This window comes from Ipomoea triloba, chromosome 10, assembly GCF_003576645.1.
Source record: "Ipomoea triloba cultivar NCNSP0323 chromosome 10, ASM357664v1".
Lineage (NCBI taxonomy): Eukaryota > Viridiplantae > Streptophyta > Magnoliopsida > Solanales > Convolvulaceae > Ipomoea > Ipomoea triloba.
This window is the reverse complement of record NC_044925.1, coordinates 27,063,767-27,076,674: the sequence shown is the minus strand read 5'-3', so window position 1 is coordinate 27,076,674 and position 12,908 is coordinate 27,063,767. Positions and strand designations below refer to the sequence as shown.

The 12,908-nt window shown below is 32.3% G+C and overlaps 1 protein-coding gene across 1 annotated transcript; it reads right to left on the bottom strand.

Moving 5' to 3' along the window:
- Positions 1 to 1,929: 1,929 nt before the first annotated feature.
- On the bottom strand, positions 1,930 to 5,984 carry LOC116032208 (serine/threonine-protein kinase SRK2A-like). The gene is made up of 9 exons (XM_031274671.1): positions 5,368 to 5,984; positions 4,559 to 4,633; positions 4,333 to 4,434; positions 4,161 to 4,214; positions 3,932 to 4,024; positions 3,770 to 3,862; positions 3,225 to 3,329; positions 3,023 to 3,121; positions 1,930 to 2,656 (listed from the first exon to the last, which is right to left on the bottom strand). The coding sequence occupies exons 1-9, from the start codon at positions 5,485 to 5,487 to the stop codon at positions 2,303 to 2,305; spliced, it is 1,095 nt and encodes a 364-aa protein (XP_031130531.1). The 5' UTR covers positions 5,488 to 5,984; the 3' UTR covers positions 1,930 to 2,302.
- Between the last annotated feature and the right edge of the window lie 6,924 nt (positions 5,985 to 12,908).

Sequence of the window (12,908 nt, the reverse complement as noted above, 5' to 3'; positions counted from 1 at the left end):
TTTTTCCTCTGCTTTATCCTGGAAAATAAAAAGGGCTTACAGCTTTTTGAAATGTTGTTTTGAGCTTGTTTAGCTAGTTGAAATGTCAGACTTGTGCAAGCTGTTTTGAGCTTATTGAAAAGCAAAAGCATTTAAGCTGTTGTCCTAACTGGCTTTAAGAGTAAGAATTTAGGGCTAGTTTAGTTGGTTCAACCGATCATTTTAAAGTTTTACTATAATGTGGGGGTCCGAACCCCGCTGAAATTCTAGGGGGTCATTGGGAGACTTTGACCGTTAGATGAGATGAAGACTCCTTGTGCGAAGGGTGTACGAGCATGGGTGAGAACTTGGAGATAGACGGAATGACTCGCGATTATCTCCTTGTGTGCAGATTGTACATCCATGAGTGAGAACCTGGAGACTGACGGGATGAATTGCGATTTATCTCCTTCAGCGATTTTTAGGCCGGTTAGACGAGATGAAGACTCCTTGTGCACAGAGTGTACATGCATGAGTGAGAACTTGAAGACTGACGGGAAAACTTGAGATTTATCTCCTTCAACTGTTTTTGAGCCGGTTAGATGAGATGAAAACTCCTTGTGCGCAGAGTGTACAATAATACGTGAGAACATGGAGACTGACGGGATTACTCGCGATTTATTGAAGTATATTTTGGGAATGCTACTCTCCATAAGTAACCATTTATTCTTCAGTGTTTGATTCCCCCTGCCAGTAGAATGTGATAATAACTGTGGTATCACATGACAAGAAGAGTTGTGTACTTGGAGGTGTGCTGTGGGCCTTTGATAACAAGGCAGAAAAGATATTGCACCAGCCAGCAGGTAGGGGCTATTTATGTCTTTAACCCTACTGCTTATATATGTGAACTCATAGCTAGCTGCAGCTTCCATGAATATTGATGGTGGCTGCTAACTTGAATTGACACCTGTCAGTCATGTCAGGGCCATGGTTTGCATTTCTAGTAGGGAACATGTGGAAGGAACATAGTGCCACTAGTGCATTTAGTGCATTCCATTTGTGCATGCTAGGATAGACATTGCTCACCTATAATTTGGTTGACTTATTGCGATTTCTGGTCCCATGGCACTTCACTATTGATGTATGATTGTAAAAAAGAAATTGTCACAATATGTGTACGACTGCTATTTTATGCCTATTTCCAGGCCTGTTAATATGAAAGTCGATGAAAATTTTGTCACATGACTTGTGAGTGATAAAAATTTATAGAAAAGACTGTCGCTGTCTACAAATCTATATTGACTAGAAGATGAGCATTGTACCTAAAGGAGTGAACTGATCTTACCTTGAGGATAAGAGAAGCATTTCTAGAATTATAAGAGTCGTAAGCATTAGTAGTTAGTCTCGGATTTCCCCACCCCGTACCCCAAAAAAAAGCCAAAATGCCCCACGAGAATATGAACCCTCCATACCTTCAAGAAACTATCTTTTGTGTAGCATCTATTCATAGAACATTTCAGCTTTGAATTGACATTTTTGTGGATTCACACGTCATGAGATAAAATATGATGAAATTTCTCACCAAAATGATCAAAAGTGAAAAAGAAACCCAAAAATAAAGATCACAACTAGCTTGGTGAGGTATAGTGAGCTAAATTAGCCAATTAGGTCCATGAATGTGTATGATTTATGAAGCACAATGGCTTCCACTCTAATGGGTAGTTATTTTTCAAATTTAAATTGTGACATTAACTGCTATGCAGAACAAGAGAATAAAGTTATACATTCATCTTTTAAAGGTGATAAGCATTTCATCCTACACAATGTTTGGTAGGGTTTTGGTTTCAATAAACTAAGGTACACTATTTGCTGTGTGTGAGAACTATCTCAAAAGGGTGTCAGTAGTTAGGCACGGGGCTTGACCCTCCCTTTGATCCAAAACAAAAAAAACAAAACAAAAAAAAACAAAAAAACAAAAAAATAGGATACACTAGAATTCCTACAAATATTTAGTACATGGAAGACATTTTAGTTTCCTTTCTAGTTCTCTATCAGGAACATAGAGGATACCTAAAGCTTGTTATCTTCCACAAAATCATTCAATTTTCTAGCAAATGGAAACACCAAACACAGGTCTTAGTTCTTGCTTCTTAAAGCTGCACTTCCAATCCTAGATACAACTCCAATATTGCATTCCATTTCCTATGGAAATAATATTCACACTCTTAAGACTCCAGAAAGGTACAAAGCTTATTTAATTCCATACCTGAAAGTCCAAACTAATTTTACACAACCATTCCGATATCAAAACTTCACTACGAGCAGCAAATGCGAATGGGCGGCCTCAAGTCACGCGAACTTCTCCGCTCTCGTGAGCTCGCTTCAGTTGCTTTTCATATTCATCTTCTCCGTCTTCGCCCTCCTCTTCATCTTCGTCTTCTTGTTGTTGTTCTTCTTCTTCTACGTCGCCTTCTTTCTTCTCGTCCTCTTCGTCTTCCCAGCCAAAACCTCCAATGGAACGAGAAGCCGGAGGGGGAGTCTTGGCTTCGTCCACAATTTTCATGATCTCCTCCACGCTTTGAAGGGAAAAGGTCGGGTTTTCTCGTCTGTAATAGGCTGCTTGTGCCACTTCCGTTAATTCTCTTGGCAGATTCTTCAAAAACCACGGGTGGGACTTGATATCTTTAATCGTTATCCTCTGCATAAGAACCATATTAAGAACAGCTACTACGAAATACACCATAGGTTTGTGTATATATAGCGCATAATCATATTGCTACTTGAATGCTTGTCGATAAGTATAAAGTAGTTCAATTGCAATCCTTAACCCTAGAAATTCCTTAAATGAAAAGGGTAGAACGAAAAGAATCTCGATTCTGGTAGTATTGCTATATGTCAAGTTTAAAATCCTTTTCGGTTGAAACTTCACTGCTTCTATGAATTATCTACCTAAAACGAGCTAAGAATGTGCTAGATGGAATCTATTTTTATGAATACTATGCCTCGTTCGGTTTGAAAATATAAGAGAACTTTCTTAAAATTGATGGTGAGAAGGAGAACGCACCCTTGCTGGATTGGCGACAAATATCCGAGAAAGAAGGTGCCTACAATCCTGTGAAATATGGACATAGTCGGGAATCTTGTACTGCACAGACATTATACGCTGTAGAGAAACATCAAAGCAAAAATTATGTGTGAGCAATTTTAGTTATTTAGTTAAGAACTAACGGTTCCCAACTTGTGAAATGCTTAAGGTATAAACTCACCTGAATAGTTTTCCTGAAGTTCTTAGGATCATCATGGTCTTCGAAAGGGTATGCACCAACCAGCATCACATAAAGTGTCACTCCGCAAGACCAAACATCTGCCGTCTGGACAAATACAAACCAAGGTTACATACAAGGTAAAATTTCAGCTGAACAAAAGAATTCCGACAGTCTACCAATTGCAGGGGTAGTGTGCTCGTAGTGTCACCATTGAAAATCATTTTCTAATTATCAATGAGACCCACCACCGACTACCACCACAACACACACATAAAGCAACTTCTCAGAGGGTTGGTCAGGCTGTTGACTTGATAACCACAAAGTTACAAGTTCGACTCCCTGGGAGCAACCTACTGGCCTTGTGGTCCTTTGCCAGCTAGGGTCACAAGGCAATGTTTAACCAGTGCACACCCTTAGGTAGTAACTGCGGTTTCCCTCATCACTCAAAAAATAAATAAATAATAAAGCAACCTCTCACCAAAATTGGACAACACCCCTCAGAATTAACACGTGTTAAGGTATGTATACACGCAAGAATTATTTACCTTGCCATCATACTCTCTCCGAGACAGAACCTCTGGAGCAATATACGCTGGAGTGCCAACAGTTGATTTTGGTCTTGAATGCAGCAGAGATGACTAGGTACAGGGGTAGAGAAAAATGAGCAGCCAACTCTTCTATCAAATGTTACCACGTAATATACATACCTTTGAGTAGCCAAAATCACAAATCTTCAGGCGAGGCGCCGGGCTTCCATCCAAGAGGGTATTCTCCAGCTTCAGATCTCTATGACATATTTGCTGCAAAACAATGAAAAACCTAAGTATCCTAAGCTTCCTCCAAGGAAACCATGGCATCAATATTGCAACAAAATAAAGGATGTGCATAAACGCACAATATATGATGTGCAACAAAGTATTTGTAAATTTAACATACCAAAGAGTGACAGTAGCTGACTCCGGAGATAAGCTGCTGGAAGAAGTACCTAGCCTAAACAAAATCAAGAAGAGAAAACTCTCAATCAAAAGATTAACCCGAAATGGAAATTGGAAAGAATAGCTGAATTTTGGTAGAATGGAAACAAGTTATCTAGGAAAAGTAACAATACCTCATCCTCACTGAATCTTCCCACATTGCAGATGCGCTCAAAGAGCTCTCCACCCGCTGCATATTCCATTACAATGGCAAGATGAGTGGGAGTCAGAACCACCTATATAACAAGGACAAACCCAAAAGTTAGGCTAGTGAAGTCCTTAACACTTTCTTCTAGCTTTCACATCACTCAAAACCGTAGTTAAGCAACAATGCAACTAAAACTGAGCTAAACTTCTCACCTCCTTGAACCGAATGATGTTCGGGTGACGAAGTGATCTGTGGTTTATGATCTCTCGGGCCACATTCTCATCAATCTACAACCAACACTTACATCAACTTATGGACAAATTATTGGATACTGGATAGTGAGTAAACCCATGAACACCAGTTGTAGATGCAACATAGAGGCAAAACCACCAATAAAACTTTACATGTATCTCTACAAATTCACATTAATGGTGCACTTTAAATAACAATAACGAGCTCGTGACTGTTGAACATATAATATATAAATATAAATGCGTAATCCAACTATCAGCTTAGGCTTTTAGTTGAGACGGAACACATGCTTCAATTGTGACCATAGAATAACAGCAAAAGACAGTACATTAATCATACGTAGAGGCAATGAGTAAGCCCATGAACACCAGTTGTAGATGCAACATAGAGGCAAAACCACTAATAAAACTTTACATGTATCTCTACAAATTCACATTAATGGTCTCGTGACTGTTGAGCATATAATATATAAATATAAATGTGTAATCCAATTATTAGATTAGGCTTTTAGTTGAGATGGAACACATGACCATAGAATAACAGCAAAAGACAGTACATTAATCATACATAGAGGCAATGAGTAAACCCATGAACACCAGTTGTAGATGCAAGATAGAGGCCAAACCATTGATAAAACATTACATATTTACATGTATCTCTACAAATTCACATCAATGGTGCACTTTAAATAACAATAACAAGCTCACTATCATAGAACAACAGCAAAAGACAGTACATTAATCATACATAACCCCAAAACTACACAAACCTTAAGTCCTCTCTCGATGTACTTCATGGCCACAAGCTCCTTTGTCTCCTTGTTCCTCATAAGCCTGGCCACACCGAAATTACCAGACCCAATATCCTTAACAAGCTCATATTTCTCCATTTTTTTCCTTCTAATTTCGTACCTTTTAGCTCAACCACAACAAACTGCAATTCAAATCTGCTAAAGTTTCAACCTTTAAGCACTACTTAAATTGGAAACAAGAATAATTTCCCACCCAGAAGCTCGAATTCGAAAAAACCACAACTAAGCAAGCAGAATTTCAACAATTTATAGCTGAATCAGGGGGAATCAACAGAACATCCAGAAGTCGGCAAAGGAGAGATTTGGGTTTACAGCGGATTCCACGATCAGAAGGGAAAAGAATGGTATTTCAAGGTTCTGCAGCTGCTTTGTACAGAGAATTGAGAAAAAGCAAAGGAATTTTGAAGATCACGGGTGGGTGATGGGATTGGGAGGAGTATGGGCGGTGGCAGAAAGAAAAGATTCCCGGAATTTCAGAGAAGTCTATTATTAGATGAGAACATGGAAAGATAAATCGATGGTCTAATAAAGATAGTGAGAGAAGTGATGAGAAATGAGAATATCGTTTTGCGGCAGTAGTGGCATGACTGGAGAATATATTCAAAGTGGGATTATGGATTTCTTCTTGTCGGCATCCTCAAATCGGTTACTCTGTGGGCTTGAATCAAAACTTCCAAAGCTTTTTGAGTGGAAACATGAAATGGATTTTGGTGAGCCCAATCCAAATTTCATGGCAAATCTTTCCAAATTTCATGACAAATTTTACTCTGGATTATGGTTTAAAACGGTATCGACCCGTTTCGTTTATCTAATTCTATTTTTATAACTAGTATTTTCGTCCGTGCATTGCACAGAATGGATTTGTTATAATATTTTAAGAATATTTAGATCGATATACAATTATGTAAATTATAACATCGAATATTATATAGCGCAGTTGATGACATTGGTTGGATCAAGTATGTTTCCTAATGTTTTCCTTGCTTGAATTAGAGCAAATAATTGTCCAATTACCCGTGCGATGCATTGATAAAGTTTTTATTATATATTTAGAAAATAAAAATAAATATGAAATTATAAAAAATTCTAATATTGAACGTGTACATTTATCTGATTATAAGATTAGTGCAAAAGTATTATTCAATTAATTGAACAATATATGACTTGTTTGTCTACAATTATCTTAAAAATATCAATATGTAATATGACTTATATAATTATATTATTACTAAAATAAATATGGGAAAAATAAGAAATAATTTAATTATAATTATTATAAAAATAAATTCTACAACCAATGTTTAGCTTAATTACCATAATAATTATTACGCAGTTATTATTAGTCAATTACACTAAGGGTGTGTTTGATAACCCGTAAAATGACTTCTGAAAAATACTTTCCGAGCTTTCGGTGTTTGGCAACGTCCGAAAAAGCGGTCAACGGAAAATGTTTTCCGTTGACCAAGGAAAATCAGTTCATTTTTCCTGAAAATGACTTACGGAATTTTTTTCCGTAAGTCATTTTCCGGAATGGCCAAATTGGTTGTTTCGCATGTTCTCGGCCAAAACCAAGTCATAGCACCCAAACACACCAATACAGTTTTCCATAATGCAACCAAATACCGGAAAATGAGTCATTTTCTGGAATATGTTTTCCGAAAGTCATTTTCCTGCTTTCCAAACGGATCCTAATATATGTGCAATTATACTTTTATACCTTAAGTATATTCATTTTCACCATATCGCATTTAGTTTTTTCTCCGTCTTCCATATTTTAATGAATTAATTGTAATTGTTATAAAAAATCTAATAGTCCACGTTTAATTAATTTTTTTTAAAGTTTAAATAATTTAAAGTTTTCAAAAGGAAAATGTGTAATTAATTTTTTAAAAACGTTTTTAAATAATTTTCAGTCAATTAATAATATCATTTCCTTTTCCAATTTGTCAAATTTCTGTTTGCTTTTTCATTAGGATTTTTTTTATATTTTCAATCAATTAGTAAAATGAGTTTTCTATTCCATTTGATATTTACTATTGTTTAGGCAGGAATTTCACAAAAGATGATTTTATTTTTATTAATAATAGTATAGATATATCATATATAAGTATAGATAAGTATTCGCATTATTATTATTGGTGTAAATAATAATTAATAAATTATTTTTTCTTATAAAATTAAGCAAGATTTGTTTCCATTATTCTCACAATTATAACGATTTAATTATTCTCAGAATTTGGTAAATAAAATTTTGTTACTAATTAAATTTTATTATTTTTTACCAATTAATTAATAATATTAGTTTATGCGGGAAAATTGAAGGGGATGATTTTTCTTTTATTAATAGTATTGGTACGTGAATATAGAAACAATATTACCGATTAATAGATATTAGTTAACTTCCACTTTACATTTTCTTACCAAATAAGCTTTATTAATTATTTGANAAGAAAAACCCTTTTAAAAAATAAGGACAACAATAACGTTGTCATATTTGTTTCCTGTTATATGTTTCCTTTTGTTTCCTATTACTCCAGATTTTGTGAGTTTCTTCGTCTTCTTGACTGTTTATAATATTCACTTGCCATATTTGGAAGAAAATAATAGTGTTCTAATTTAGTGATTTATAAGGCAGATTTAATGTATATAGAGACGTGAAGAACAAAGTTAGGGTTGAAAAAACAAATTTATAATGATGTATGGTTTTTAATATTCTGTAAGGATATGAATAGTTTGTTAGCAGTAATGATAGCACACATATACTAAAGTTGTGTCATGTGTTAACGTTTATTCTTATTTTATAAGAAGTATATCAAATAATTAAAATACAAATTTACAATTAATATATGCGCTTAGTGTGTAAATTTGATTTCTAACTTTAACTACGGGCTATACATGTTTCTGACATAGTATCAAAAGTTTGTTGTTTGCTATTATTTTTTTTAGGTGTTATTTAATTGTGAAATACAGTTTCTTTCTTAGGCATTTCATTAGTAGTGTTAAATTATTTATTAATTTCGACTAATGAAATAACTCAACATGTGGCAAATGATGATATGCCAATTTGATGCCAATATAAGTTGTATATGCTAATCAGTTTATCTTTTCATTGTCAAATAACTTGGAAATATATACACAATGTTTGAATATGTAAAATTAAAAAATATGGAATGACTATTTTCAAAATTTTATATGTATAGTAAGACTAAATAAACATGACAATGATGCCAATTACCAACCCTCTCTTCTCATAAACATTAGAAATAATGGAACTAATAATCATATTGCCATTGATTGAATCTTCCAATGTGCTGCCATAACTTAAGCCAGACATGGATGCAATCCTCCTTTAGAGGGATTTGATCAACACAAATACCGTAGTCTGTAAAAGAATAATATTTATGATAATTATAAATAAAAGATGTACAAAATCCTAAAAATACTATCAAAACCTAAATAATTGTTAACAGTTGCATGTGTTGAGACTTACTATTGTTATCAGTCTTGACTCTACACAATTGCAAAAGAACAATTACAGAAGAAGAATATTGACTGTAACCGGAATGAAATTTTAATAGAATATGGACGAAAAAAGAAACCAAAAATAGGATATCATTTACTGGAATGTCAAAAACATTGACCAAAAAAAATGAAAAATAGTATATCCCAAAAAATAAAAATATTATATAAAAAAAATGTAAGCAATGGATACCTCTTCAATCTTCACCATGAAACAACATTCCTTACATTTGATAGAATCACTGCCCCTTCTTTATGCAACTTCATATGTATGCACCAAGTGGAGTTTAATAGCACATGAATTATAATAGAGAAAACAGAGGCAGGTATACGTTGGAAGCTTACAATTTAAGTTTCAGCAGAATGATATGTTTAAATAACAAAATGTTACCATAATAACCAATAACCAATAAAAAAATAAATAGATAAATGTCATAATTATATTATTCTATATCGAAGGCATAATAATTACCATAATTACCATTACCATCTATACTATATAAATTATATCATTCTAATTAATATTACCAATTATTACCAATTTCTATCATTCTATCATAATTATATAAGTCTATCCGTATATAAATTATATCATTCTAATTAATATTACCAATTATTACCAATTTCTATCATTGTATCATAATTATATAATTCNAAGAAAAACCCTTTTAAAAAATAAGGACAACAATAACGTTGTCATATTTGTTTCCTGTTATATGTTTCCTTTTGTTTCCTATTACTCCAGATTTTGTGAGTTTCTTCGTCTTCTTGACTGTTTATAATATTCACTTGCCATATTTGGAAGAAAATAATAGTGTTCTAATTTAGTGATTTATAAGGCAGATTTAATGTATATAGAGACGTGAAGAACAAAGTTAGGGTTGAAAAAACAAATTTATAATGATGTATGGTTTTTAATATTCTGTAAGGATATGAATAGTTTGTTAGCAGTAATGATAGCACACATATACTAAAGTTGTGTCATGTGTTAACGTTTATTCTTATTTTATAAGAAGTATATCAAATAATTAAAATACAAATTTACAATTAATATATGCGCTTAGTGTGTAAATTTGATTTCTAACTTTAACTACGGGCTATACATGTTTCTGACATAGTATCAAAAGTTTGTTGTTTGCTATTATTTTTTTTAGGTGTTATTTAATTGTGAAATACAGTTTCTTTCTTAGGCATTTCATTAGTAGTGTTAAATTATTTATTAATTTCGACTAATGAAATAACTCAACATGTGGCAAATGATGATATGCCAATTTGATGCCAATATAAGTTGTATATGCTAATCAGTTTATCTTTTCATTGTCAAATAACTTGGAAATATATACACAATGTTTGAATATGTAAAATTAAAAAATATGGAATGACTATTTTCAAAATTTTATATGTATAGTAAGACTAAATAAACATGACAATGATGCCAATTACCAACCCTCTCTTCTCATAAACATTAGAAATAATGGAACTAATAATCATATTGCCATTGATTGAATCTTCCAATGTGCTGCCATAACTTAAGCCAGACATGGATGCAATCCTCCTTTAGAGGGATTTGATCAACACAAATACCGTAGTCTGTAAAAGAATAATATTTATGATAATTATAAATAAAAGATGTACAAAATCCTAAAAATACTATCAAAACCTAAATAATTGTTAACAGTTGCATGTGTTGAGACTTACTATTGTTATCAGTCTTGACTCTACACAATTGCAAAAGAACAATTACAGAAGAAGAATATTGACTGTAACCGGAATGAAATTTTAATAGAATATGGACGAAAAAAGAAACCAAAAATAGGATATCATTTACTGGAATGTCAAAAACATTGACCAAAAAAAATGAAAAATAGTATATCCCAAAAAATAAAAATATTATATAAAAAAAATGTAAGCAATGGATACCTCTTCAATCTTCACCATGAAACAACATTCCTTACATTTGATAGAATCACTGCCCCTTCTTTATGCAACTTCATATGTATGCACCAAGTGGAGTTTAATAGCACATGAATTATAATAGAGAAAACAGAGGCAGGTATACGTTGGAAGCTTACAATTTAAGTTTCAGCAGAATGATATGTTTAAATAACAAAATGTTACCATAATAACCAATAACCAATAAAAAAATAAATAGATAAATGTCATAATTATATTATTCTATATCGAAGGCATAATAATTACCATAATTACCATTACCATCTATACTATATAAATTATATCATTCTAATTAATATTACCAATTATTACCAATTTCTATCATTCTATCATAATTATATAAGTCTATCCGTATATAAATTATATCATTCTAATTAATATTACCAATTATTACCAATTTCTATCATTGTATCATAATTATATAATTCTATCCGTAAATTACAATAATTCTATCATAATTATATAATTCTATTCGTAAATTACCATAATTCTGTCATAATTATATAATTCTATCCGTCAATTACCATAATTACCATTACCATATTACTAATAAACCATAATTACCATAATTATCATAATAATTACTATATTACTAAACTACTCCTACGTTTGGGGGCAGGAAAATTTGGGAGGAGGATATTGTTTTTATATATAGTATAGATGTATTCAATTTTATTTTATATATATACATTATAGTTTTTTTTAAAAGTACATTATAGTTTTATTATATCAAAACTAAAGTATTATTCTTATTCAATTACAATTTCATTTGATAATATACACTCACTATGTGAAATCTGATATTGATTCTTTTTTTTGGGTTTTTTGTCCAAATGTATCCCTTCAGCCGACAACCAGAAGACTAACCTTTCGTCCCAATGGTTAGCACGCTAAGTGGTATATTGATTATTTTTATAACACACTATAATGTTATTACAACACTATTAAAGTAATTCTAATTCAACTATAGCTTAAGTGGACAATGAAATCTGTTATTCAGTTTCATTTTATATACATTGTAGTTTCATTACAGCACAACTAAAGTATCATTCTGATTCAATTACATCTCCATTTGACAATATACCGTTATACACTCAATATGTGAGACATATTATTTAATTTTATTTTATATACACTATAATTTCATTACAATACAACTAAAATATCATTTTAATTCAACTACAGTTTCATTTAACAATGTACACTTATTATATGAGATATGTTACTCAGTTTCATTTTAAATACACCATAGTTTCATTACAACACAACTAAAATATCTTTATAATTCAACTATAGTTTCATTTGACAATATAAACTCAATATGTGAAACATGTTATTTAGTTTTATTTTATTTTGACCACATCATAAATACAAGACTAGTTAAGCATAGCATATTAGCAGTCACCACTAGTTCTTTTTAGTTAAAAACATTATGTTTTTGGAGAATGGTTCACCGTATAACAATTGATCAGTTACTCGGTGAGCTTATATGAAATTGAAACTTGCAACATTTTTGAGTCAAAACATTAAATGGTTTTTGTTGAGCCCAATTCAAATTTCATTGTATAATTCATAAATTGTTGAATTGTTGATAAGATTTTTTTAGAAAGTAAGTTCATTGTATATATTGGGTTTATCGAGGCAAACCCCACTCCTCTTCCGAGTATGTGAGTAAACCCTCGCCCTGTGATCCTAGCCGGCAAAGGACCACAAGGAGGTTAACCAGCCTAGGTTGCCCATAGCTGACCGGCTCAAACCCGGGTGGCAGACGGTTTCGAACTCAGGACCTCACGGCCGCGAGCGTCTTGGTCTTGCCACTCAGGCTGCCCTTACGGGCAAGTTCATTGTATATATGTAATCTAGTACATGTGTCACTTTTTAATAAATTGTTTTTAATTTCTTAATTTGTTAGTATATATTAAAAGAAAACAGGTAATAAATAATGGCATTAATAAACACACCTCAATATTAATCGATAACAAATATATAATAAGTTATTAGAATGAACTTATAATATTGCGTATAAT